General features: G+C 42.5%; 1 protein-coding gene across 1 annotated transcript in view; it reads right to left on the bottom strand.

The window, feature by feature from the left end:
- ccn4b (cellular communication network factor 4b) overlaps positions 1-27,417 on the bottom strand; it is a 66,762-nt gene that overhangs the window by 8,382 nt on the left and 30,963 nt on the right. Inside the window, exon 2 of the mRNA XM_060823776.1 lies at positions 1,459-1,747. Coding sequence (XP_060679759.1) covers positions 1,459-1,747 — 289 coding nt within the window. The remainder of the gene's footprint in view (positions 1-1,458; positions 1,748-27,417) is intronic.

Here is a 27,417-nt window from a genome sequence, read left to right as displayed (position 1 = left end):
AATGGAATTCATGCTACACATTGTTAAATTAGAATCAGTAAAAGATAGATAAGACCAATTTGACCAAGCCCGTTGCACGAAGAAAGGCTGTTTCTAATAATTCCATGCAATCTGTTTCAGTCCCAGGTTCAACTCCTAATATAAACTGAATTAAAAAATCTGATCCAGTCCTATATGCTGAGATAGCCAATCCTACCGATGACAGACTGAATCTTACATTCATTTGGAACTGGACAATGGAGGAGAAAATGATAAGGCCAGGCTCCTGCTCTTGATTGTTCTGTGACCCCCTGAAGAAGTGTCAGAGGAGTTGAAACAATAATTCTGTTCCTCTCTCCACAGATGCTGCCAGATCTGCTGACTGTCTCCAGCAACTTCTGCTTTTGGTTGTTTCAGATCTCCAGCATTTGAAGTGCTTGATTTTATTATTCTGTTAATAATGGCTATCCAATGAATCCTGCCGGAAAGTGCATGTGTACGTGACCAAACGTGATCCTTACCAGGGTTAAATGGCCCCCTTCAATAGCCACTACTTCGACATGAAGGCATGTCACTTTGGTAATGCATCTGCGTGCAACAGTCAGCACTTTCAGCAGAATACATCAGAATATTCAACAACTGGAAGAAAATAGGGAAGGTGTTTCCATGCATGAGAGAGATTGAGATCCAAAAGCTCTCAGGGCTAGAACTCGGAAGAGACATCGTCACCCAAAGACTGCTAAGAATTAGTAAGTTGCTGACACATAGCTGAATAACATGGAGGCATTTAATGAGAGTTAGGGTAGGGAGATATGGGAATAAGGAATGTAAGGATATAGCAATAGGATTAAGATGGAGGAGATTCAAGTGCAATGCAAAGACTGGCATGGACCATTTAGGAGTGATTGATCTGTTAGTGATGTACATTCTAGTTCTGGTATGTATGATACAGTCAGTTCACATTTTCTACCTGCTGTGGCTTGCTTCTCACTCCCAGCTGTTACTGAACCACTTCCGTAGTTATTTAAAAACCATTCAGCAACACTGCACATCACATTCCCTTCCGGCGGGTTTCTGAATGCAGATAGTTCACACCAAAGAAGGAACAGCAGCGTTTGCAGAACGAGTCAGTGGGACACTCTGCTGAGGACAGCTCCACAGCCCAAAATCACAGCTTTCACTTTGCACCCATTCTTTCAATGAATTCCCAACCCATGTACCAGTTTTACCTGAGATCCCCTTTGCCTTAAACTTAAGGCTTTCATGTGGTACTTAAAAAAGGTTTTCTGCAAGTTGTGAAGGAATGGATGGCTCCCAAGCCTTCCTGGTGAGACTGCGAAGCTCTTATCCTGCCCCCACTAACTATCACCCCCCAACCCAACCCCATTAGTCCCCAACCCCCACAAAATTGACACGGCCTTTTCATTCTCTGACAACTTTTTTTTCCCTGTAAGTCACCAGATTACACACTTCACTTACACGCACACAATCCTACTTCATACTTAGGGGCATCCCGACTATAGTCACAGTACAGCCCTTTGTGGTAATCGCAGGTGTCTGCCTCTGTGCAGTTCTCTCCCAGTTGCTTGGCGCATGCCTTACAACATTCACAGCCATCCATTACCAAGCTAACTCCGGGCGGACACCTGGGCGTGCGCTTCGGACACTGGCAAGGCCAGTGACAGTACTGGGTGCGGTTATACGGGTGGACAAAGTCTGGTGAGTTCACAGTCTCCTCTGAAGCTGCCTTGGATTTCTGGGTGAGACCCTGTGTGGAAGAGATAACACAGTTTAAGGAAATGAGCTAATACAGAGCCTTCAGAGATAGTAGAGATTGTTATGATATGGCGGTGAACACTTGTGTTAATTAAACCAAACATTGAGAAATGCTCATCTCGCCTCGTAATCTGTTAAAATTTGATTTTTAACTCTAAAAGTGAATAGTAAACAACAACTATTCACAACTCTAAGCCCCATTTCTCTTAACTGTTTATTACCTGTCTCCAACTTTATAACAACATGCTGTTCCAATAAGACGCTTATTAAAATTACATCAACTTAATTTCAAAACCACACAGCGGCTGTCATCTTCGGTGTCTTTCTTCGTCTGGCTGAAGAGCTCCCTGGATCACCTTCTTTCTTTTTATTGCGAATATGTTTCATATGAAAAGGTACCTTTGATAGAGAATGTTTCCTAATTTGTTGGGTCTCTTTCGATGGCAGTTGATCTGTCTCCAACTTGCAAAATGCCTGCATTTTTATATTCTCAACATTGGATCATCTCACTGGTTCAATGTTGGCAAAACAATAAATTCAACCTTGATTGGGTTTTAGTACGCTGGGGCATAATTTAAACTGATTAGTTAAATTCAAATTGTTGTCAAAACAGTAACCAACTCAGGTATCCATTTCACAGCCAAATGTTACATATTTTCAACTTTTCTGCAAGTTGTGAAGGAATGGATGGCTCCCAAGCCTTCCTGGTGAGACTGCGAAGCTCTTATCCTGCCCCCACTAACTATCACCCCCCAACCCAACCCCATTAGTCCCCAACCCCCACAAAATTGACATGGCTCTTTCATTCTCTGCCAACTTTTTTTGTCCAGTAAATCACCAGATTACACACTTCACTTACACACACACAATCCTACTTCATACTTAGGGGCATCCCGACTATAGTCACAGTACAGCCCTTTGTGGTAATCACAGGTGTCTGCCTCTGTGCGTTCTAAGACTGCTATATTGTCATACCACACAGATCTCAGGAGAAAGTGAGGACTGCAGATGCTGGAGATCAGGTCGAAGAGTGTGGTGCTGGAAAAACACAGCTGGTCAGGCAGCATCTGAGGAGCAGGAGAATCGAGGTTTTGAGCAGAAGCCCTTCATCAGGAAAGAAGCTTGTGGCCCAAGGGGGCTCAGAGATAAATGAGAGGGGAGTGGCGGTAAGGAGAAGGTAGCTGGGAATGTGTTCTGAAGTCCTATTCCACCCTCCTTTCTCCATCCCCATAAGCAGTGATTTCCAGGTCATTACCATTCACTGTGCATTGCTGGGTTTCCCGTGAAGGTGTGATCAATTTTTGATGTGACATTTTCACAACTAGGGAACAGGTTGCAGTTTTGCAAAGAATGCACTTTTGGCCGACAAACTGGTCAGTCATCTTCAGCCCAACCCACAATCCAGACTGACAACCAGCACACCTATGTCATTGGGAAAAGTTTGAAATGTTCTGTGAAGTGGAAACGTTTATATCCAATTTTTTGCCATGATCAACATTGCTTGCATAAGTGGGGCATAGGCACTACCACCCACAGCTCTTCTTCCGCAGCAGACTCTAAGGCAATGAAAACATAACCAAAGTGTGTTGTTGAAACAGATGCCTTGTCTATATCCCCAGCCAGACCTCAACTGCAATGCCTCCGTCAGGGTCAAATATCTGATGCTCCAAGTCTGTGCTCACACCACATATCCCAGTCCTGATGAACTGTCATTGAACTGAAACGTGGAGTGGGATTATAATGGGCATCTGTGTGTGAGCCTGAAAAACAGGGCATGTAACATCAACAGCATATCTGTAGCCTGCTCACCCTCTAGGCCATAGTTGCCAAACTGATTGGTCATCTCCTTCAGAACAACCCAGCATCTAGAGACAAGGGGCGAAAATGAGGCTGAGAACAAAAATAAGACAGTGCATCTCAGGGTGCGTGCTCAGTCATGTTCCAGTAATGACACAGTCACCTCTGAGTCAGAAAGTTCAAGTCCCTCATCAGACAATTGAACTTTAAATCCAGATTGATACTTGCCTGTTGTCCTGGGGGAGTGATGCACTGCCAAAGGAGGTTTCTTTCATGTTAAACATTACACTGAAGCTCTATCTGCCCAGTCAGTCCTGTGGTCACAATATATCCCACAAAACTATTTTGATGATGCGATATCATCCTCCACAATGTTCAGGCCAATATTTAGTTCTCAGCAAATATATATTCCTTTTCCCACAGGAATAGACAAACAAACGGTGTTTACTAGACTGTGCTTCACTGCTGATTGCAGAGTGCAGCCCAGACTGTTCCTATGGTCGATTTTAAATGACTGTGCAGTCTCCCATCTATTTGAAATTGTCTTTAAGTTGACACTGAGGCAACGTCAGTGAATGTATAACCTACCTGCTCATATTATGCTTGTGTGATTTCCTGTGTCAGTCAATCTAAGTCAGTTCGGCTGATGTGGAAGCTGCTGTTGTCTTATTCTGGTGGGCCTTTTTCTAAAATTGGGATTAAGACATACTGGCAAAGTCTTGAGAGATCTTTACACTGCACCAAACATAAGAGTGCTGACCTGGGAATGTTTGATGTTATACAAAAGAATGTGTACCTTCATTCCTTACTACTGATAACATTGTCCTCATAAGCATCAAACTACAGATAAACCTGCCATGTGTCTGTTCATGTCTGCTCTCCACCTCAAAGAAATGCTACACAACAGATAAGGCTTATTTATTTTCAGCAATGAACTACTTAACATTGCACATAGGCACTCAAGTACCTCTAGTGAAATAGTTTTAAAATAAAGTTGTAAATTTTCCCTTCCGCGTTCTCTCTTCAAGACTTTGATAAGTTGTTTATGTGCCATTACCTATTACCTACTCTGTTTCCAGTTTCCCTCTGTGAGGCCTTATTTCATGTGGAGTCTTTGAAATTGAAAGCTACTGAACTGCAGGCTACCTTACACTCCCAGGAAGCCTCACAGTACATCTGGAGCAGATGGAATTGAAGCTTAGGAATTAGAACTCTGGCAAATTATCCCCTCCCTACTGCCACACAGAGATCAACACAGACTAGGAGACATCAGTGCTTTGTATGGCTCAGGGTAAAGTGGCTTAGTCATTGCGAGAGTTATTAACTTCTGTTTAAATTAAACTTATCTCAATAAAATAGCAAGAATTACTTTTTATTATGAATTCCTTTCACTTGACAGATGCAAGATGTGGAAGTGCTGGTATTGGACTGAAGTCACCTGATGAAGGAGAAGCATCGGAAAACTTGTGGTTTCAAATAGACCTATTGGACTATAACCTGGTGTCATGTGGCTTCTGACCTTGACAGATGCAAACAGTGGAGATATGTATCAAAATGACTGGTATCTCTGGATCATTTGTTTCATTCTTTTACCAAATCATTCTGGTTTTGTTTCCTTATCTTTGCTGAGTAAAGTGATCTTAGCCAGATTGCATTGACCAGTCTCTGTGCCTTTGGACTAGGGAGGTAACTGAGGAAAAAATATTCAGAAACCCCATCAGGCTAATTTTAACTGAGGACATAGAGTCATAGAGATGTACAGCATGGAAACAGACCCTTCAGTCCAACTTATCCATGCCAACCAGATATCCCAACCCAATCTAGTCCCACCTGCCAGCACCCGGTCGATATCCCTCCAAACCCTTCCTATTCAAATACCCATCCAAATGCCTCTTAAGTGTTGCAATTGTACCAGCCTCCACCACTTCCTCTGGCACCACATTCCATACATGTATCACTCTCTGCATGAAAAGGTTGTCCCTTAGGTCGCTTTTATATCTTTCACCTTTCACCCTAAATTTTTGCCCTCTAATTCTGGACTCCACCACCCCAGGGAAAAGATGTTGTCTATATATCCTATCCATGCGCATGATTTTATAAAGCTCTATAAGGTCAACCCTCAGCCTCAGATGCTCCAGGAAACAGCCCCAGCCTATTCAACCTCTTTCTCTAGCTTAAATCCTCCAACACTGGCAACATCCTTGTAAATCTTTTCTGAACCCTTTCAAGTTTCACAACATCCTTCCGATAGGAAGGAGACCAGAATTGCATGCAATATTCCAACAGTGGCCTAACCAATGTCCCGTACAGCCTTAACATGACCTCCCAACTCATATACTCAATGCTCTAACCAATAAAGGAAGCGTAAAGAAAACTGGGAATAATGAAATGTAACCAACATCCCAGAAATAAAACTATGAAGAAATAGGAGAAAAAAGCTCGGGTGATTAAAAGCTAGAATTGACTTCAGCAATTGCTTTAATGGAAGGTGGAATATATGATTCACTGAGGAATATTGAAGATGCTGTAACTACATAAAATAATTAAGCAAATATGTGAGAATACAGACGATTGCACGAATCATCCCAGCCAATCTTGAAGTAATGACAAAAAAATGTTTATGCATGGCACTATCTCTGCCAACTCTCAATTGTGGTCCAGGATTTGAAGATATAACCCAATCTGTTTGGCGTTACATTACCCAAGATACTAACTTTCAGACAGGATGTTAAACTTCTCAAGTGGATGTAAGTGTAAGAGAAGTGGGCGGCACGGTGGCACAGTGGTTAGCACTGCTGCCTCATAGTGCCAGAGACCCAGGTTCAATTCCCACCTCAGGCGACTGTCTGTGTGGAGTTTGCACGTTCTCCCTATGTCTGCGTGGGTTTCCTCTGGGTGCTCCGGTTTCCACCCACAGTCCAATGGTGAATTGGCCATGCTAAATTGCCCATAGTGTTAGGGGTAAATTGGGGAATGGGTCTGGGTGGGTTGCGCTTCAACGGGTCGGTGTGGACTTGTTGGGCCGAAGGGCGTGTTTCCATACTGTAAGTAATCTAAAAAAAAGTCTAAGAGAAGAGCAAAAGTAGAGGCTGCCAATATAATATGGTCAGCCAGAGACTAAATAGGGAAATTCAAAGACATTTCTTATACAGAGAGTGTGTTGAGAATACTTGCTTTCGCAAGAAGCAGTGAAGGGAAGTTGTACAGATGTAAATAAACAAATGAGAGGAAAGGACATTGAAGGCTCTGTTAATAGTTAGACAAAGAAGGAGTGCAGAGCTTTGAGTTGAGCATAACAATGAGGATGGGCTTGTTGGGCTGAATGGCCTATTTCTGTGCTGTACATTTTATGTTAAAAAAATTCCTTGACACAGCCAGCATAATTATACACAGAAACCTAATTGCAGTCTTCCCATTATTACTTCAAGTTTGAGGAGGATGTGGCTGAAATAAAGGCATATTTTCCAGGAAGACCTTGCAGCTTAGATATATTGTAGCACAGGAATTTAAGCATGAAAGTATTCTGGTGAAATTGTATTCAACAAAGAACTGGAACTGCAATGTTTTCTGAATTTCAGTGTCAGAATTAAGCACTTCTAGGACAAATTCAGCTGAGGTCAGCTGCATAGTAAAGCCCCCACCATGGTTTGCTTGCGATCTGGGTGAATATTTCTCATTATAACCAATGCATTTCTCATTGTACCAACATTAAATAACAGCACTGAACACAAAAGGTGGAGAGCTATGCTGGACTTCTCTAAAGCTTTGGTTAGGCCACAACTACATTGTTGCATCCAGTTCTGGTGATCACATGTCAGAAAGGAAGTGAATGTACTTGAGATTATGTATAGGAGATTTATGAGCATGGTTTCAGGGATGTGAGATTTAAAGCCAGGTGATGTAACTCCATCATCACAAGCTGTTGAGGCTTGGAGAGGAGGGGAATGGAGGTTCTGTATTAGACAGCTGCAAACAATATTCCGTCCTTTAGTCTTTAAATTAAAAGGGAGCTCCTGAGAGTCAGTCAATAGTCACTCTTATATGAGGCAAGACAGAGATACAACAGCCTGAAGAGTGCAGTGCAGACAATCAGACCCCAAGGTCAGCAGAATCTACAAGGGCAGAATAAAGCAGGTTTGAGTTCATGAGAGTAATGCAGTCCACAGAATCAGCAGCCATAGCAGAGACTATGAGATTTTAGGTACAAGGCTAAGTTGGAAAAGCTAGTTTGTGGCCTCCTAGGAAAAAGAAGATTATGGGGAGATCTGGTAAAAATATGTAAGGTTATGAAAGATTTTCATAAGGAAAATAAAGAAAAGCTGTTCCAAAGTCACAAGGCCAGAGAACATAGACTGAAGGATATGGCCAAGTGATGCAGGAAGATGTGAGCATTTTTATGCAGTGAATGACCTGGAACCCATTATGAGCAAAGATATTGGAAGCAAAAGATGAGTTAGAAACAGTAGCGATAGAATAACCTGCTTCAAGATTATACAGTGATTTAACAGAGCACTGTAATGGCTCAGCTGATGATGTTCCTGAGCAGCATTTAAATCCCACTTGCATCACCAGGTAGAATCACTCTGTTTCTCTCTGCACCAGATGCTGCCAGACCTGCTGACGTCCTCTGCTGCTTTCTATTTTACAGCAAACGTTTTATTAACTGGCACCTAGCAGTGTGCTGATTGATCAAGAGGTGCACATAACCCGTGTAAGAACACACACTAAGCAATAGAAACGTAATACAGGGAGTATACGCAATGCTGTTATACTTTATTTATACTTAAATAATAATGTAACTATGCCTTAAATAAAACTTTCTGGCAGAAAGCTGTCTCACTCGCACCCTCAACTAACTATTTGGACATTGCAGTTGACCGTGGTATTTGAGGAGAAATTGACTCCAAATTGAATCAACTATTGATATTTCAGTTGAACAACAAGTAAATTTTCCATTGAGGTAAATAAATTTTAAAAACTATCGTAATTGGACAGAATAATACAGTAAACTTTGCAGTATTTGAGCTTTATAAATTTTGCCAGTTTATCGAGACAGCCAGTTCACAAGATGCCAGTTGAAGCAAAGTTTGCTGTATGTTGAAACCTTAATCTGTTTTTCTAGCGTCTACCAGATGTATTGGCGCGGCCTTTGTTTCCATAACTCACTTCTGTAATGCATTTCATTGTCTCACAATGCTCTGCATGAGATGAATTTGCAAGCTGTCCTCTTGTTCCAAACTCCTGAACCATGGCCAAAAGTGAGGCCCAAACTCATTCATACCTGGAACTGAGAATGTTCCTTGGGGCAAGCAGTAGAGGGTCCTGGGGCTGAGAGACCCAAGGACCACTCTAAACTGGATCTCAGGCTCCATTCTAACAATTGTGGTAAGCCTCAGGTAGCAGCCTGGCATTCTCATGTAGTTTGCCCATCCACATCCCTGTCTGGCTCAGATGCCAGCTGAGGTACACATAAGTCTGGAATAGTGGCTGCACCACATTATGTCTTGGTAGAAAACATACCTGAAAACTTCCTCTCATGGCCCTAAAAATGAACACTGATAAATTCACTGCAGTGCCTGAAGAGCTGGTTGGAGATTTCAGAAAGCCAAGCCTGCTTACTTTTCACTAGTTTTGGGAGCGAGTCAAAAATGTGCACAAATTCTCTGGCCTGTCATTTACTACCCAACATTTTCTTTTAACGTGGCTCGCACACAATCCAATGGATATTAGCTGCACAGTCACAGTGATCGAGATACAACAGAAAACTGTGAAAAGCAGACAGCAAAGCTGGGATAGCAATCATTCCAGCTCATTAACTGGGAATGTCAAGCCTTAGAAGTTACAGAGCCTAGCTTCGGGAAGACGTTACAGATGGTTTGATGGTGGGGGGGAGGGGAGGGGAGGAGAGGTATACCAGACTGAGCCATCCTTAAAGGAGTAATAAATCTGTCAACTTTCAGTGAAGCTGGGGTATTATACCCAAAACAAAACAGACATCACGCCATGTTAAGCAACCTTTGACTATGTCTTATTTCTAACTTATTATTCAAACACTAAAGTAATGCAACTACTTTTTCTTTTTATTCCTCTTTTGTAGCTAAGATTTTGTATCTAAGATGGTGCCAAAAGAGGCAGCAGTCTAAAACCTTTCACTCTACTCCTAAGAAGTACACAGAACAATGAAAGATATTCTATTCTGTTCTATTCTTCTTATGTGAATGGGAGAATTTTGAAATATTCTGTTATGTAGAAACATTTATATCCATGTTTTGCATGACCACTATTGCTTGCACATGTGGAGCATGATAACTACCACCCGCAGCTCTTCTTACACAACAGCTTGTAAGGCAATGAAAACACAACCAAAGTGTGTTGTTGAAACAGGCGCCATGTTGATATCCCCGGTCAGACCTCAACTGCAGTGCCTTCATCTAGGTCAAATAACTGATGCTCCAAGTCTGTGCTCACCTCACATATCCTAGTCGTGATGAACTGTCATTGAACTGAAACATGGAGTGGGATTTTAATGGGCATCTGTGTGTGAGGCTGAAAAACAGGTTACATGTCATCAACAAGTCATGCCTCTAGCCTGCTCACCCTCAGGGCATGGTTTTACAAGAAGTGTTTGTTGCCCAACTGTGGCCTTTAGATAGGCAGTTAATGTTCGGGTAAGGGTTCCTTCCTCAGACAAACAGGGCAGCAGGAGGGAACTGGTCCCAATTAACCCAGCAGCAGATTTGGTCCTGCAGTTGCCCTTGAGAAATTATTGGTGAGTTGCCTTCTTGAACTGCTGCAGTCCACTTCCTGTAGGTAGACCCATAATGCCGTTGTGGACAGAATTCAAACAGAGTACTTCATACTTGTGTGGCACAAATGTCACTACATGCCATTGAATAGTCCTCGCAGCTTATTCATTTCACTATGTGACCCACACAATCCACAATGATATCAGCAAGACAGTCATCTCTTCACACTACCTTGCATTTCCCTCTCCTCCCATGATTTTCCACTTCGAAGCAAGTGACCTATTACCACAATTGCCATCATTCCTTGAAAGTTTTTCTCAGCCATCATCAACTACATTGGAAAAGAAATTCACGGGAGCCAGGCGTTTTAGCAAGGCTGTAATTTATCTTTTTCTGTATTCTTTTATAGTTTGTGGGTTTAGGAAGAAAGATGAGCATTTGTTGCCATCCCTAAATGCCCCTGAACTGATTGGCTTTCTGGGTCATTTCAGAGGATAGTTAAAGGTCAACTCCATTGCTGTGGGTCTGGAATTATGTGTAGGCCAGATTAATTTAAAGATGGCAGATTACCTTCCATAAGGGAGATTAGTTTATGGTGTTTAGGCCTTTACCATTAGTTTCTGACAATGGTTTCATGATCATCATTGGTAAGGATGGCTTTTAATTCCAGATTTATTAATTGAGGTTAAATTCTTTCAGTTGCTATGATGGGATTTAGACCCTTCTTTCCAAAACATTAATCTGAGCTGCTAAATTAATGTCCAGTGATATCATCACTATGTCATCACCTCTCCTGATTGTCCAGTGATGTCATCACTATGTCACCACCTCTCCTGATTGTCCAGTGATTTCATCACTATGTCATCACCTCTCCTGATCGTCCAGTGATGTCATCACTATGTCACCACCTCTCCTGATTGTCCAGTGATGTCATCACTATGTCATCACCTCTCCTGATCGCCCAGTGATGTCATCACTATGTCATCACCTCTCCTGATTGTCCAGTGATGTCATCACTATGTCACCACCTCTCCTGATTGTCCAGTGATGTCATCACTTTGTCAGCACCTCTCCTAATTGTCTAGTAATATCATCACTGTCAGCACCTCTACTGATGTCCAGTGGTATCATCACTACGTCAGCATCTCTTCTGATGTCCAATGATATCATCACTTTGTCAGCACCTCTCCTGAATGTCCAGTGATATCTTCGCTATGTCAGCATCTCTTCTGATGTCCAGTGATATCATTGTTTTGTCAGCACCTTTCCTGATTGTCCAGTGATATCATCACTATGTCAGCACCTCTCCTGATTGCCCAGTGCTATCATCGCTATGTCAGCACCTCTCCTGATTGTCCAGTGATATCATTGCTATGTCAGCACCTCTCCTGATTGTCCAGTGATATCATTGCTATGTCAGCATCTCTTCTGATGTCCAGTGATATCATCGCTATGTCAGCATCTCTTCTGATGTCCAGTGATATCATTGTTTTGTCAGCACCTCTCCTGATTGCCCGGTGATATCATCGCTATGTCAGCACCTCTCCTGATTGCCCAGTGATATCATTGCTATGTCAGCACCTCTCCTGATTGCCCAGTGATATCATCGCTATGTCAGCATCTCTTCTGATGTCCAGTGATATCATTGTTTTGTCAGCACCTCTCCTGATTGCCCGGTGATATCATTGCTATGTCAGCACCTCTCCTGATTGCCGAGTGATATCATCGCTATGTCAGCACCTCTCCTGATTGCCCAGTGATATCATCGCTATGTCAGCTCCTCTCCTGATTATCCAGTGATATCAACGTTATGCCAGTACCCCTCCTGATGTCCAGCAATAGCTGTTTGTGAAGTTTGGAACAGGTATTTTTCTTGAACTGCTCAGTTCATTTGATGAAGCTATTCCAAATCATGTGCTCAGGTGTTTATTTCTCAATGAAATCCTTCCCTACTGTCTTCTTTATGATCTGGAGCTTTGGCCCTTTTACCTTTTACTGAACCTTTGCAGTTCAGTACAACTTATTTTCTTCGCTGTCCGACTGTTTGTGTGGCCTCTTTACCAACATTTCCTTGATACTGCACAAGGGAAGTCCCTGCCTTGCAAGTGTGTGGAGTAGGAAAAGGGTTAGAGGAAAACATAGCCCTTCATTTCCTTAATGATCAACCTCCTACTTCTTTCCTTACTTGCGTCACACCTTAATTTCAATCAGACACAGCTTTGAAACCCACAAGATTCCTATCACTGACAGATTTCTCAAAGAGGAGAAGATACGAGTTTCCAACTTTAAATTTTGTGAGAAAGGTAGTGTGAAGTAACTCAACAGTGCTGATATCCTGTCACCAAGTCACCCTTTATTCCCACATGCACAGTACATGGTCACCAAACACCTAGTTCAGAGCCAGTCCCTAGGGTGAGGAGAATCCCTAAGACTCTTGTTTATTTTTTAAAAAATTATTTTTATTTACCCCCACACTACTGCCTAACTGCGGTAGTGCTTATTTTTTTGCCAGCACCCATGTGTGTGTGCAGGTGTGAGACACAGTGAGACACAAGGTGTACGAACCTTTATTCAATGTCCACCACCAGGAAGAAAGGAAACACCCGAGTGGCCAGTGACAAGCAGTGTCCTTCACAAAGGACAACGCTGTGTGATCAAACAGTAAAGGGGAGGGCAGGGATTAAACCAAAATAGAGTTGGGGGGGGGAGATAATGCGCTCCACAAGACTCTTGTTTATATCTGACAGTACCAATCAGGGAACTCGTATTCAATGAGATCCACATGGCCAATCTTGTTCCAATTACTACATAGTGATTGTGAATAAATACTTTACACAAAATAGTTAATTTTCTGTCACAAATACATCACGCTGAAAACCAAATCTCTTCTATTTCACATTTTGGGGAAAGGAAAACTGCCCTTTAACTCTCATCAACAACCTCAAACACAGTCTTCTCTTTTGATCTTGAATAATATTGATAACTATATTGAGGCCTTGCTGTCTGATTGGATGTTTTATTTTTCTTGGCTCAATAGTTACCTCTGTACCTTATATCTCTGGGCTGAAAGCTCACATACATCTGGTAAGCAATCAATCCAGATTGAGTATCTCAAGATTTCTAACTATTTCTCCAGCAAGCCCATATCAGGTATTTTATCCCAATGTGCAGCCACTTCCTTTAAGGGTAAGTGGGCCATTGCTAATCTCCTACTCCTATTTGTGGGCGGCACGGTGGCACAGTGGTTAGCATTGCTGCCTCACAGCGCCTGAGACCCGGGTTCAATTCCCGCCTCAGGCGACTGGCTGTGTGGAGTTTGCACGTTCTCCCCGTGTCTGCGTGGGTTTCCTCCGGGTGCTCCGGTTTCCTCCCACAGTCCAAAGAATTGCAGGTCAGGTAAATTGGCCGTGCTAAATTGTCCGTAGTGTTAGGTAAGGGGTAAATGTAGGGGTATGGGTGGGTAGTGCTTCAGTGGGTCGGTGTGGACTTGTTGGGCCAAAGGGCCTGTTTCCACACTGTAAGTAATCTAATCTAATCTAAACCACTGCACTGGATGTTCTGTAGCAATTTAATACAGCCTACCCTTTCAGATGTTAAATAGAGTTTACACAAATTATCTAACATAAACTGAAACATTCTATGAAATTATGATTATTGTTGGTAATAAACTATAGCTATCTGAAATAAAATGTTATTATCCTTGCATAGCCTGTAGAATTTGCATATACTATACAAAATATAATATAAGACCACAAGATACAAAAACAGAAGTAGATCATTCAGCTCATTGAGTCTGTTCAATGAGATCATGGTTAATCTGATAATCCTCAACCCCCACTTTCTTTCCTTCTCCCATAACCTTTTATTCTATGACTGAATAATAATCTCTCTGTCTCAGTCTTGATTATACTTAACATCCCAGCCTCTACAGCACACAGTGGTAAAGAATTCCACCGATTCAATACTTTCTGAGAGACGGAATTTCTTATCTCTATTTTAAATAGGTGATCCCTTACTCTGAGATTATGCTGTCTTATTTGAATGAAAATATTGTATACATGATATGTGCTGAGTTATATACTCTCAAATGGAATAATATAGAAGATACTGTAATGGACCGGAATTTCTCAGATTCAAGGAGGAAGAATACTGCCCCTGGCCAGACAACTCTCCTGCTGCTTATGCAGCTTTGAAAACATCCTGCATTCTTGCTAATGGTGAGTGAAGGCCCAGAGATAATGTTTCTATGCTGCAGAAGAGTAGCAGGCTGCCCTGAAAGTCAGCCCAAGCCATAAATCAGAAACATTCACAGGGTTAGACTTTAGACTGCAGTAGAATTAAACATAGATGGGAAAAAACGCAATACTTTGAAGCTGGGGGTGGAGGTAGCGATATTGAAATCCAACAAGGAGCTGAATTGTGGTTTCACACAGCTGCGTATTCTATGTTTTTTGGGGCAATCAGTAAAATGTCAACCTAATCAGGTTGGATTAAAAAAGATAGAACTTCTCCCAAGTAGGAGATACGGTAATTGATCCAGAATTATCTGGACACAAGCAGTAATTTGTTTTCATTTGGGATAATAAGAATAAGAGGAGGCCAATTTAGCTTCGTCAGTATGTTCCACCATACAATGAGATTGTAGCTAAACAATGACCTAACCACCTCAAATCATTGGAAAAACTGACAGGATAATGAAGAGAATTGTGTGTGAGTGATTAATTGTGGGGAATAAATGGAAGAATTAGATACGCCACCCATAACTGGGGGAGTAGTAGAAGAACATGAATAATTAGAAAACTGTTCTTTCTTATTCACTCATGGGACATGAGCATTATGGCTGGGCCAGTATTTATTACCTGTCTCTAGTTGCCCTTGAGAAGGGGTGATAAGTTGCCTTCTTGAACCACTGCAGTCCACTTGATGTAGGTAAACCCATTTCTCTAACTCATAAGCCTAACAATCTTAGATTTAAAATGAACAATTATCATGAAAAGAGTATAAAATTTCTGTCACCCTGTGCATGTAGAGAGTTTTCTAACTTCACTCCTCAACTGCCTGCTTCCAATTTTCAGGTTACATCCCCCAACCTAGACTCTCTTACTAGCAGACATTGATTCTCTATATGACTGATCTATCCTGCTTAATTCTGCAGTAGCAGTCGCCCTACCATTAAACCAGAGACCTGGCTTCATGAACCACCTTCCCTAGAGGTGTCTGATAACATGCCTGAAAAGGTTGATTAAAAATATTCATCCTGACTAAGGTGTGGAGACTAGGACTGGACCCAGTTCTCCAGGTGTATCAAACCAGAGCTTTGTATTAATGATTAGCCAGAGCAATTGGATGAACACCCCTGCTTCTCTCTAAAATAGTGTCATAAATGTTTTTACTTGCAATCTAGAGGGAATAGTTTACTTCAATATTCAGACCCAGAGATGGAAGGACTTTCACTGTTGCTACCTTTTTAAGTTTTATTTTGCTCGAAAACGTAAGTTCTACATGCTGAAAAATGTTAAAATATATTAAGACGATTAAAACTATTGAAATAAAATAACTCTCTGTTGAAAGAAAGCTAAACAATATAACACTAAAACAGCAACAATTTGTAATTACACTGTGGTGTTAACACAGAAAAGGTTTCCCTTCAGTCCCTTGAAGAGATGTAAGGAAAACTTGGACAGTGAACTCATGAAGAGATATTATCAGGAAACAATTAGCTTCTGGCAATGTTCTAAAGATAAATAGGAATATGCGGAGGCTAAGTCCTTAGGAAGGGTGACCATAGCATTTGGTGATTCACAACCAGCAAAAATAGGCTGAATGGATCTGGGTGATACAAATGGGCTCAACGTAAAGGAACAGAAAGTTTACTAGGGGACTTTGTAATGTTGGAATCCTTGGCTCCATTGCATTACAATTCATCTCAGAAGGGTTCCTCGGGATCAAATCAAATCTATGTGTAATTTCTGTCTGCTCATTCAGTTTGCTCTTTTTTTTGATTGGAGAGTTCAGGTGCCTCAACTGTGTTATCAAGCAGCATCTGCTCAGCAATAAGCTGCTCAGTGATACCCAGTTTGGCTTTCGCCAAGGCCACTCAACTCCTGACTTCATTACAGCCTTGGTTCAAAAACAGACAAAAGAGCTGAATTCTAAAGGCGAGGTGATAGTCACAGTCCTTGACATCAAGGCTGCATTCAACCAAGTGTGGCATCAAGGAGCCCTCACAAAACTGGAAACAATGGGCGCACAGTGGGCGCACAGAGAGGGGAGCCGGAAGTCTGTGTTATTTTTTTCAACTAGGAGCGGGAACCCGGAAGTCGTCAACAGAGGCTTCTGGGAAGGTAAGAAGTTTGAGTGGAGAAGGAACCCGTGTAGTGTCTCCCACCCTCCCTCCTCCTCTAACCTAAAAAAATGGACTAGTCGGCTGAACAGGCAAGCTACTTAGTGTTCTTGTTTTGGAGACTAAGTGTAGAGTTATGGCAGCGCAGTCAGTGGAATGTTCCTCCTGCAGGATGTTTGAGGTAGGGGTGACCACCGATCCTCCTGCCGACTTCATCCGCAGGAAGTGCAGCCAGCTCCAGCTCCTCACAGACCGTGTTAGGGAACTGGAGCTGGAGTTGGATGAACTGAGAATTATTCAAGAGGCTGAGAGGGTGATAGATAGAAGCTACAGGGACATAGTTACGCCAGAGAACAGAGGTAGCTGGGTAACAGTTAGAGGTGGGAAGGGGAGGAAGCAGGCAGTGCAGGGATCCCCTGTGGTCATTCCCCTCAACAATAAGTATACTGCTTTGGATACTGTTGGGGGGGACGACCTAGCAGGGGTAAGCTGCAGTGACTGGATCTCTGGCACGAGGTCTGGCTCTGAGGCCTAGAATGAAAAGAGGGAGAAGAGGAGGGCGCTAGTTATAGAAGACTCTATAGTTAGAGGGACAGACAGGCGGTTCTGTGGACATGGGTGAGACTCTCGGATGGTTTGTTGCCTCCCGGGTGCCAGGGTCAGAGACGTCTTGGACCGTGTCTTCAGAATCCTTAAGGGGGAGGGTGTGCAGCCAGAAGTCATGGTGCACATTGGCACCAACAACATAGGTAGGAAGAGGGGTGGGGAGGACATTCAGGAGCTCAGGGAGTTAGGCTGGAAGCTAAAAGCTAGGACAGAGTCGTCATCTCTGGGTTGTTGCTGGTGCCACGTGACAGTGAGGCAAGGAATAGGGAGAGAGTGCAGTTGAACACGTGGCTGCAAGGATGGTGTAGGAGGGAGGGCTTCAGGTATTTGGACAATTGGACTGCATTCTGGGGAAGGTGGGACCTGTACATGCAGGACGGGTTGCACCTGAACCAGAAGGGCACCAATATCCTGGGAGGTAGGTTTGCTAGCACTCTTCGGGGGGGTTTAAACTAATTTGGCAGGGGGATGAGATCTGGACTCAGGATGTCCAAGAATGTAGGGAGGCTGTGGAGAAGGTAGCACTGACAGGGAACACTTGCAGACACAGAGATGGGCTCAAGTGTGTATACTTCAACGCAAGGAATATCAGAAATAAGGTGGGTGAACTTAAGGCGTGGATCAGTGCTTGGGACTATGATGTTGTGGCCATCACAGAAACGTAGATAGAAGAGGGACAGGAATGGTTATTGGAGGTTCCTGGCTACAAATGTTTCAGTAAGATTGGGGGGGTGGTAAAAAAAGGAGGGGGGTGGCGTTGCTAATTAGAAATGGTATAACGGCTGCAGAAAGGCAGTTCGAGGGGGATCTGCCTTTGGAGGTAGTATGGGCTGAAGTCAGAAATAGGAAAGGAGCAGTCACCTTGTTGGGTGTTTACTATAGGCCCCGCAATAGCAGCAGAGATGTGGAGAAACAGATTGGGAAACAGATTTTTAGGTTAGATTAGATTAGATTAGATTAGATTACTTACAGTGTGGAAACAGGCCCTTCGGCCCAACAAGTCCACACCGACCCGCTGAAGCGCAACCCACCAATACCCCTACATTTACCCCTTACCTAACACTACAGGCAATTTAGCATGGCCAATTCACCTGACCCGCACATCTTTGGACTGTGGGAGGAAACCGGAGCACCCGAGGAAATCCACGCAGACACGGGGAGAACGTGCAAACTCCACACAGTCAGTGAATTGAACCCGGGTCTCAGGCGCTGTGAGGCAGCAGTGCTAACCACTGTGCCGCCCTCAAATTTGGAAAGGTGCAGAAGCCACAGGGTGTTAGTCATGGGCGATTTCAACTTCCCAAATATTGATTGGAAGCTCTTTATATCAAGTAGGTTGGACGGGGCGGTGTTTGTGCAGTGTGTCCAGGAAGCTTTTCTAACTCAGAATGTAGATTGTCTGACCAGAGGGGAGGCCATATTGGATTTGGTACTCGGTAATGAACCAGGACAAGTGATGGACTTGTTAGTGGGTGAGCATTTTGGTGATGATGACCACAATTCTGTGACTTTCACCTTGGTTTTGGAGAGAGATAGGTGGGTACAACAGGGCAGGTTTTACAATTGGGGGAAGGGTAAATACGATGCTGCAAGACAGGATCTGAGGAGCATAAATTGGGAGCATAGGCTGTCAGGGAAGATGTCGTTGAAATGTGGAACTTTTTCAAGGAACAGATATGACGTGTCCTTGATACGAATGTACCTGTCAGGCAGGAAAGAGATGATCGTGTGAAGGAACCTTGGTAGACGAGGGAGGTTGAATGTCTAGTAAAGAGGAAGAAAGAGGCTTACATAAGGTTGAGGAAACAAGGTTCAGACAGAGCGTTGGAGGGATATAGGATAGCCAGGAGGGAACTGAAGAAAGGGATTAGGAGAGCTAAGAGAGGGCATGAAAAATCTTTGGCGGGTAGGATCAAGGATAACCCCAAGGCCTTTTATGCGTATGTGAGAAACATGAGAATGATGAGAAGAAGGGTAGGTCCGATCAAGGACAGTAGTGGGAGACTGTGTATTGAGTCGGAAGAGATAGGAGAGGTCTTGAATGAGTACTTTTCTTCAGTATTTACAAATGAGAGGGACTGTTTTGTTGAAGAGGAGAGTATGAAACAGACTGGTAAGCTGAAGGAGATACTTGTTAGGAAGGAAGATGTGTTGGGCATTTTGAAAATCTTGAGGATAGACAAGTCCCCCGGGCCTGACGGGATATGTCCTAGGATTATGTGGGAAGCAAAATAAGAAATTGCAGAACTGTTGGCAATGATCTTTACGTCTTCACTGTCAATGGGGGTGGTGCCAGGCGACTGGAGAGTGGCGAATGTTGTGCCCCTGTTCAAAAAAGGGAATAGGAATAACCCCGGGAATTACAGGCCAGTTAGTCTTACTTCGGTGGTAGGCAAAGTAATGGAAAGGGTACTGAGGGATAGGATGTATGAGTATCTGAAAAGACACTGCTTGATTAGGGACAGCCAGAATGAATTTGTGAGGGGTAGGTCTTGCCTTACAAGTCTTATTGAATTCTTTGAGGAGGTGACCAAGCATGTGGATGAGGGTAGAGCAGTGGATGTAGTGTACATGGATTTTAGTAAGGCATTTGATAAGGTTCCCCATGGTAGGCTTATGCAGTAAGTCAGGAGGCATGGGATAGTGGGAAGTTTGGCCAGTTGGATAGAGAACTGGCTAACCGCTAGAAGTCAGAGAGTGCTGGTAGATGGTAAATATTCAGCCTGGAGCCCAGTTACAAGTGGAGTTCCGCAGGGATCAGTCCTGGGTCCTCTGCTGTTTGTAATTTTTATTAATGACTTGAAGAAGGAGTAGAAGGGTGGGTCAGTAAATTTGCAGACGATACGAAGATTGTTGGAGTTGTGGGTAGTGAGGAGGGCTGTTGTCGGCTGAAAAGGGACTTAGATATGATGCAGAACTGGGCTGAGGAGTGGCAGATGGAGTTCAACCCTGTCAATTTGATTGCACGATGTTTAGCACAATTCACGAATCCTCAGATACAGAAGCAGCCCATATTCAAATGCAACAAGATCTGGACAATATCCAGGCTTGAGCTGACAAGTGGTATTTAGTGATATTCGTGCCACACAAATGCCGGGCAATGACCATCTTTAATAGGAGATAATCTAACCATCTTCCCTTGATATTCAATAGTGTTATCATTACCGAAATCCCACTATCAACATCCTTGAGGTTATGATTGACCAAAAACTTAATTAGGCTTGCCACATAAACTGTGGCTACAAAAGTGTGTCAGAGGCTGGAAATACTGTGGAGAGTAACTCACCTTCTGACTCCACAAAGCCTGTTCACAATCAACAATATGATGTAAAACTCCCCACCTGCCTGGATGGGGTACAGCTCCAACAACACTCAAGAAGCTTCACACCATCCAGGACAAAGCAGCCCACTGGATTGGCAGCACATCCACAAGCGTTCACTCCCTCCACCATCACTGTTCAGTAGCAGCAGCATGTGATGCACTGCAGAAAGGCACAAAAAATCCTTCAACAGCACTTTCCAAACCCACAACCACTTCGATCCAGAAGAACAAGGGCAGTAGATACATGGGAACACCACCACTTGCAAGTTCCCCTTCAAGCGACTGACCACCCTGACTTGGAAATATATCACTGCTCCTTCACTGTCGCTGGGTCAAAATCCTGGAATTCCATCCCTAAGGGTATTGTGGGTCAACCTACAGCAGGTGGACTGCAGCAGTTCAAGCAGCTCAAATGCACAGCCAGCAGCGTCCATATCCCACAAGTGAATAAAAAAGAAACGCCTTGAAAACTCTGTTTACCATCCACTGTTCAGGCGTTCATGTTGAGTCCAAAGTAACATTTGATGCAGTGCAGACTTCTGTTTTTTTTAAATTATCTGTCTGTGAAAATTAAGAATTCAAAGAACAAGGACCAGTACTAAAAGCTATAAAGCAGTGCATGGAATGTTCATGGGAAAGGCAGCAAATTTAAAAATGTAATGCAATGTTTACATTTTCTTTTCAGTATTCTTCATTTCTGCAGTTATTAATGCATCACTGCAGTGTGGTTCCACAGGAGCCAGCTTCTGTCTTAAATTTCCCACTTATTTTCTATCTGAGGCAGTGCATACAGCAGGAATATGCACGAGGAAGGTAAACCACATCCTTCGTCTATATATGAGCACCTTGCAGTAAGGATCATAATGGGGAGAAAAGAAGCAAGAGCTACAAAGTAGAATATTTTGTGTTCTGCTAGCACAATCAGCATGTTTGTTATTTTCACTCACCAAGTCTTTACTTGGCAACTATCTGGAGAAAAATATTTGGAATAAAGTCGGTTCCTTCAGTTAAAAAAATAAAGAGACAGGTCATTGCAAAAAAAAACTTAAGCATGGATACAAACTTTATTAACAAAATGTTTTAGATGTGAAAACACATCCAACTGTCATACTTGAAAAATATCAGGCATGCACATATATCTGTCATGCTTTCAGCTACCGTGCAAGCTGCATGTGGTATTCTGGTTTGAGTAGTTTGCTGCCACCAGTCCCCCTTTCAATGGAAAGGGTCAACACTGATGATTCGAACAGAGGAGGCACTTATCTTACATGACAAGGTAATTCATTGTCTAAAAGCAACAGGTAAAATTGAGGTTAACTTGCCAAAGCATAATTGCGAAGGATTTTTTGTGAGCTGTAAATCTGCTCCCTTCAGGTACTAATGCAGATCTAACCATCTCCACCTTGCGTGACTTCATCAGACTGGATGGAACTCAATGTTAATATGAACATTAACTCTTTCAGAAACATTACTTCAGATGAAAGCTCCCTGTTCAAAACCTGAACAAAATTCTGCAGAGTATTATTTTGTAAAGTTTTTAAGAAGGACTTGGATATAGTTCTTAGGGTTGAACGGATTAAGGTTAGGGGATGAATGTGGGAACAGAGTATTTGGTTGGATGATCACCCATGATCATGTTGAATGATGCAGCAGCCCCAAAAGCTGAATGGCATACTCCTGTGACTATGTTTAATGTGTTTTGTTTTTAGCTTAAAAGTACTTTGTGCCTCACAGCCCCTAGGGACCCGGGTTCGATTCTGGCCTTGGGCGACTGTCTAGTGGAGTCTGCACATTCTCCCTGTGTCTGTGTGGTTTCTCTCCAGGTGTTCTGGTTCCCTCCCACATTCCAAAAATATATGCTGTCCTGGTGAATTGGCCATGATAAATTGCCCATAGTGTTAGGTGCATTAGTCAGGGGTAAATGTAGGGAAATGAGTTTGGGTGGATCACTCTTCAGAGGGTCAGTATGGACTTGTTGGGCCGAAGGGCCTGTTTTCACATTGTTAGGAATCTAACCTACTTAAGTAACAGTTAAACTGGAAAAGAAACGTATTCACAGATTATCAGAAATACTGGTCTGCAACCAAAGTTAACTTCCACATTAGCTATTGCCACGGGGATTTCTTCCTGGATCAGTTTTTAAGCAAAAAGATTAATGAGCTGTGGCTATTGCTGCCTGGCCAATTGTTATTTCTCATCCCTAACTGTCTGGACAATAGTTAAGAGCCAATTTTTGTTGGTCTGGAGTAACGTATCAACCAGATCAGCTAAAGATGGCAGATGTCCTTCTCTGAAGGTCATTTAAGGGCTTATGCCCGAAACGTCGAATCTCCTGTTCCTTGGATACTGCCTGACCTGCTGCGCTTTTCCAGCAACACATTTCTCAGCTCTAATCAACAATGGTGACAGCTTCACAACTTGTCTGTTTTGTGAACATTATCCACCCAGGAAATCCGATTGCTACTTGAAAAGTTTGTAGCTCCCATATGTGAGTTATGTTGGAACTCAACATTGAGTTCAAACGGCCCTGCTCTGCATCTTCCTCATGTGCGGGTCAAGTCTTGATCGCATTCCTTACCAGCAAAAACTGGTATTTGTCACAAACTCTTGTGAACTTTAGATTTGAGGTCCAATCACCATCTTGGATTCTCTGTGAAATCTCCATGTCTCTGATAATTCTAATATTGAATTCACCACCCTCTGCCTCAGAGGAGAGAGAGTGTTACCACAGAGTCATGATTATAAGTGCCTTTGAAGAAAGTGGGTGAAAATCATTGCTACAAAGTGACTGAAAATATCACAATTAAACCTGAATTCTGACTTAGCCACTTGGCCTGATTAGACTTGGACTAACAATAAGGAAGGTAATGTAGGTGCAATGTAAATGTAAGAGGAACAGTTTGCCCAGTAAAGCAGATAGTTTAGTGTTCACTGTGATTGATGTAGTTTGGGGGTTTTGTCAAATTTCTGAGCATCGGGAAAGCGGGAAGTGTGAAATCTCTCAACACCCACCTTCCACTCAAACACATCAGGTCAAGGTTTGGATTCTGCCAGCTAGGAAAATCCATGAGGGCTTTGCATCTCATGATAACTTTGTTCCAGATGCAAAATATGAAACACTCCTTTTTGAATTCTGAAAATCACTTGCTGCTCAGCTGTCCAGCTGTAGAAATTGCTCTTGGGTAAACTCTTAGCTGAGATCGAGTTGTCCTATAGTAAGGCGATTTTATGTTCTACAGTTACTTGTTTGGAAAGGAATCAGTTGAGTCTGTTCATAAACCCATTGCATCATACAGCCTTACAGTTTCTAGACAGAAGAAAGTTTCACCTCATGAGTTTGAATTGGTTTCAAATTGAGGTCCATAAGTGACAGGACAGTTTAAAACAAAAGCATTAATATACAATTAAAAGTTGGATCCAAAATGTTGCCCAAGTGTAATTTTCACCAAATTTGATGGATGGTTTCTCTCCATGAATTTTGGGTGTGATTGTCCCAAACCTCCCTCATAAACTACCCAGCAAGCACCTCTGGCTCCTCTCTCAGTGACTCTCCCATATACCTTAGCTGGACATCCTCGCCATTACTTTGACATCATGACGCAGGCACCATCTTTCAAAGCAATCATGCACTGGCAGTCCACAGCTGCCCTGCCCTGTTTGTGACATTTGCCACAGACATGGCAGAAAAGAGGAAATTGGCACTTCCTTTGCAGATAGAGAACATAAAGTCCTGGTGGAAGGCATGGTGCAGGAGAGAGTCTGTTTTCACAGAGCAGGATGATATAGCTCCTCAAAACTTAAAGGCTTTAAGTTTGGATGAATTGAAAGGGTTAGCCAGTCACTAAGAGTTAAGGTTCCAGCTGAAAGCCAGTTAAAAACAGAAATTCCAACTTGAGCAGTAAAATATCTGAAGTTGGAAAGTATAGTGATGCAGATAAACTAAAACTGGAGCATCACAGATTAAAATTCCAACAGAATAGGAAGGAAAGAGAAGTCTAGGAATTGCAAAAGAAGACAGGATATAGCAAAGGGAGAAGAAAGTAAAGAGAAAATGCAAATTGAAACAGCTCAAACTGAGAAGGGAGAATTCAATTGAGACAACCTTTGCTGCGGGAGCCACAGACATCAGTGCTGAAATACTCATGCTTAGCAATTTAATCCCCACTTTTCATAAAGGAGATGCCTCTTTCATCTCTTTTGAGCAATTAACATTGTAGCAAAGGTTGCCAGTCTAACAATGAGCATGGTTACTGAAGAGCACACTGACAGGGAAAGTTCACAATATCTGAGAAGAGTGTAACAGAATATCAGGCAGCAAAAAGAGCTATTTTAAGTGCAGACCAAAAAGTGCTAGCAGTATACTGGTAAACGTTCTGCACCCTCAAGGAATGGTCAAACGTACCTGGAAATTGAACAGCTTAAACAGCTTGTTTTTGATCTGTGGGTATGGTACTTAAATGTTCTATTTCAGACATCTATTTCAGACACATGAAGAAGAACAGAGGATAGCAAGATGCTGGCACAGATAAAAATGAAACCAAACACCGGTATTTACAAAAGAACTGTAATTTATGCATTTGCTTTTTGACAATGCAGAAATGGCAAAAATAATTGCAGAACTCTCTCTCCCTCCCTCTCTAAATCTCTCAGAAGACAATATCCAGTGAATCAAAAAAAAATCTATTTACACAGAGCTCAAAGATAGCTACAAATTTCAGTAATTTGAGGAACACAAAACAAACAACAGTAGTTTCAGATTAAAACACCCCAAGGTCTCTAAGAACGTTTTAAACTGAATATTCATTATCTGCCTTTTTGTAGTAGACAATCTTCCTTTTTTCAACATTTCAATAAAACGCATCTTTCTTTCATCTAATTAAACTTTGCAACTGAACTCCCTAATTATGAATTGGTAAACTATATTATCATTGCAGTGTGATATAGCTGCATATTTAAAATAATTAAAAAATTTAATTGTGGTCATCCAAGGAAATTTAGAAGAGGGGAGCTGATTTGCTCCACCTCACTGATCATAACAATGTATGGTACCCTGAGAGAGACCAGGAGAGTCTTCAATGTTAGCTATGGATCCAAAAAACATGAAAAGAAACTGCATGAAAGAGAGAAAAGTTGGAGAAACCACCTTTACACTGGGGAGATCAAGTATAATTTGGGTAACCACTATGCGGAAAACCTTCCAGTTGTTTCTCATTTCAATAAACCACATTGTTCCAACATTAACATTTCTGTCCTGGATCTACTCATGTTCCAATGTAGCTCAATACAAGCTGGAAGAGCAACACCTCATTTTCCACTTAGGCATCTTACAATATTTAGCACTCAATGTTGAGTTTAACAACTTCAGAGTTTGACCTCTGTTCTCTGTTTTAATTACAACACCAACAACACAACCCCTGCCCTGGCCCCCCAACACCCCACTCTCAACAGAACAGATTCATTTTCTCCCTTTCACACTTAAGATTTATACATATTTTGCATATCTATTACTCTTTTACCATTAGCACTCCCTTTGTCCTTTGCGACTCACTTGTCCTCCCAGTCTGGCAACAAATCTTCTGTCCTGAAGGCGTGACAGTGAATACAAAATATTAACTTGCTTTCTCTCTCTACAGATGCTATAGACCTGCTGGGTTTCTCCAGCATCTTACCTTTTCAATATAGATTTTCCGCATCTGCAGTATTTTGCTTTTGTGAAAGAAACCTGCCTTTCTGCCTAAATCGTTTAAGAATGTTCCATTTTGCTCATCACGTGAAGGAAACTGTGGGGGATAAATACAGCATCTTCCAACGCTGTGAGGTCAGCCACCTAAAAGACAAAGGCAACAGGTACCTAGGAAAACCAGCAGCTGCTAGTTTCCTTTCATGCCACACATCACCCTGACTTACAGTTGTAGAGTCATAGAGGTTTACAGCATGGGAACAGGCCATTTGGTCCAACTTGCCCACGCCACCCAGTTTCCACAATTAAACTGATCTCATTTGCCTGCATTGGTCCATATCCTTCCATTCCTATCTCATCAATGGAAAGATATCATGGTTCTTTAATGGTCAAAATCCTGGAGGTTTATTCCTAACAGCATTGTGCATGTCCTAACAGCTCAAGGACTGCAATAGTTCAAGAAGGCAGCTCACCACCATCTTCTCAAGGGCAATGAGGGCTCTGCCCTTCCTGTCTTCTCTCAATAACCATTTAACAAAAGAAAGAGTTATCAATTCTGCCATAAGTTGACACTAACTCATCAATAAGCATCTCACTAAAATTCAGTTCTGCTACAAATACGAGTCTTCAGCCACTAATCTAGACTTGGACATTAACATTGAATCATAAGGTGACATAATAAGGTAATGTGAATGCATTCATTTGATTTTATTTTGATTTTATTTGTGCAACATTGCCAAAGTCAATATTTATTGCCTGCCCTTAATTGCCCCTGTCCTGATGAACTACATTCCTGATGAAGGGCTTTTGCCTGAAACATTGATCTTCCTGCTCCTCGGATGCTGTCTGACCTGCTGTGCTTTCCCAGCACCACTCTAGTCTAGACTCTGATCTCCAGCATCTGCAGTCCTCACTTTCGCCTACATTCTTGAACTGTCGAAGTCCCCATCTGGTGTAGGTAGACCACACTGTTCGAAGGGAGGGAGTTCCAGGATTTTGATCAGTGAAGGAACAGTGATACAGTTCCTAGACAAGATGGTGCATGGGTTAAAGAGTAATTTTCCCATGTGTTTGCTGCTCTTGCCCTTCCCAGGGGAAGAAGTCACAGATTTGGAAGGAGTAGTTGCAGCAGGCTTAGCACGTTTCTGCAGTGAATCTTGCAGAGGGC

The sequence above is a fragment of the Hemiscyllium ocellatum genome, chromosome 4 (assembly GCF_020745735.1).
Source record: "Hemiscyllium ocellatum isolate sHemOce1 chromosome 4, sHemOce1.pat.X.cur, whole genome shotgun sequence".
NCBI lineage: Eukaryota > Metazoa > Chordata > Chondrichthyes > Orectolobiformes > Hemiscylliidae > Hemiscyllium > Hemiscyllium ocellatum.
This window is presented reverse-complemented; position numbering and strand designations above follow the sequence as displayed.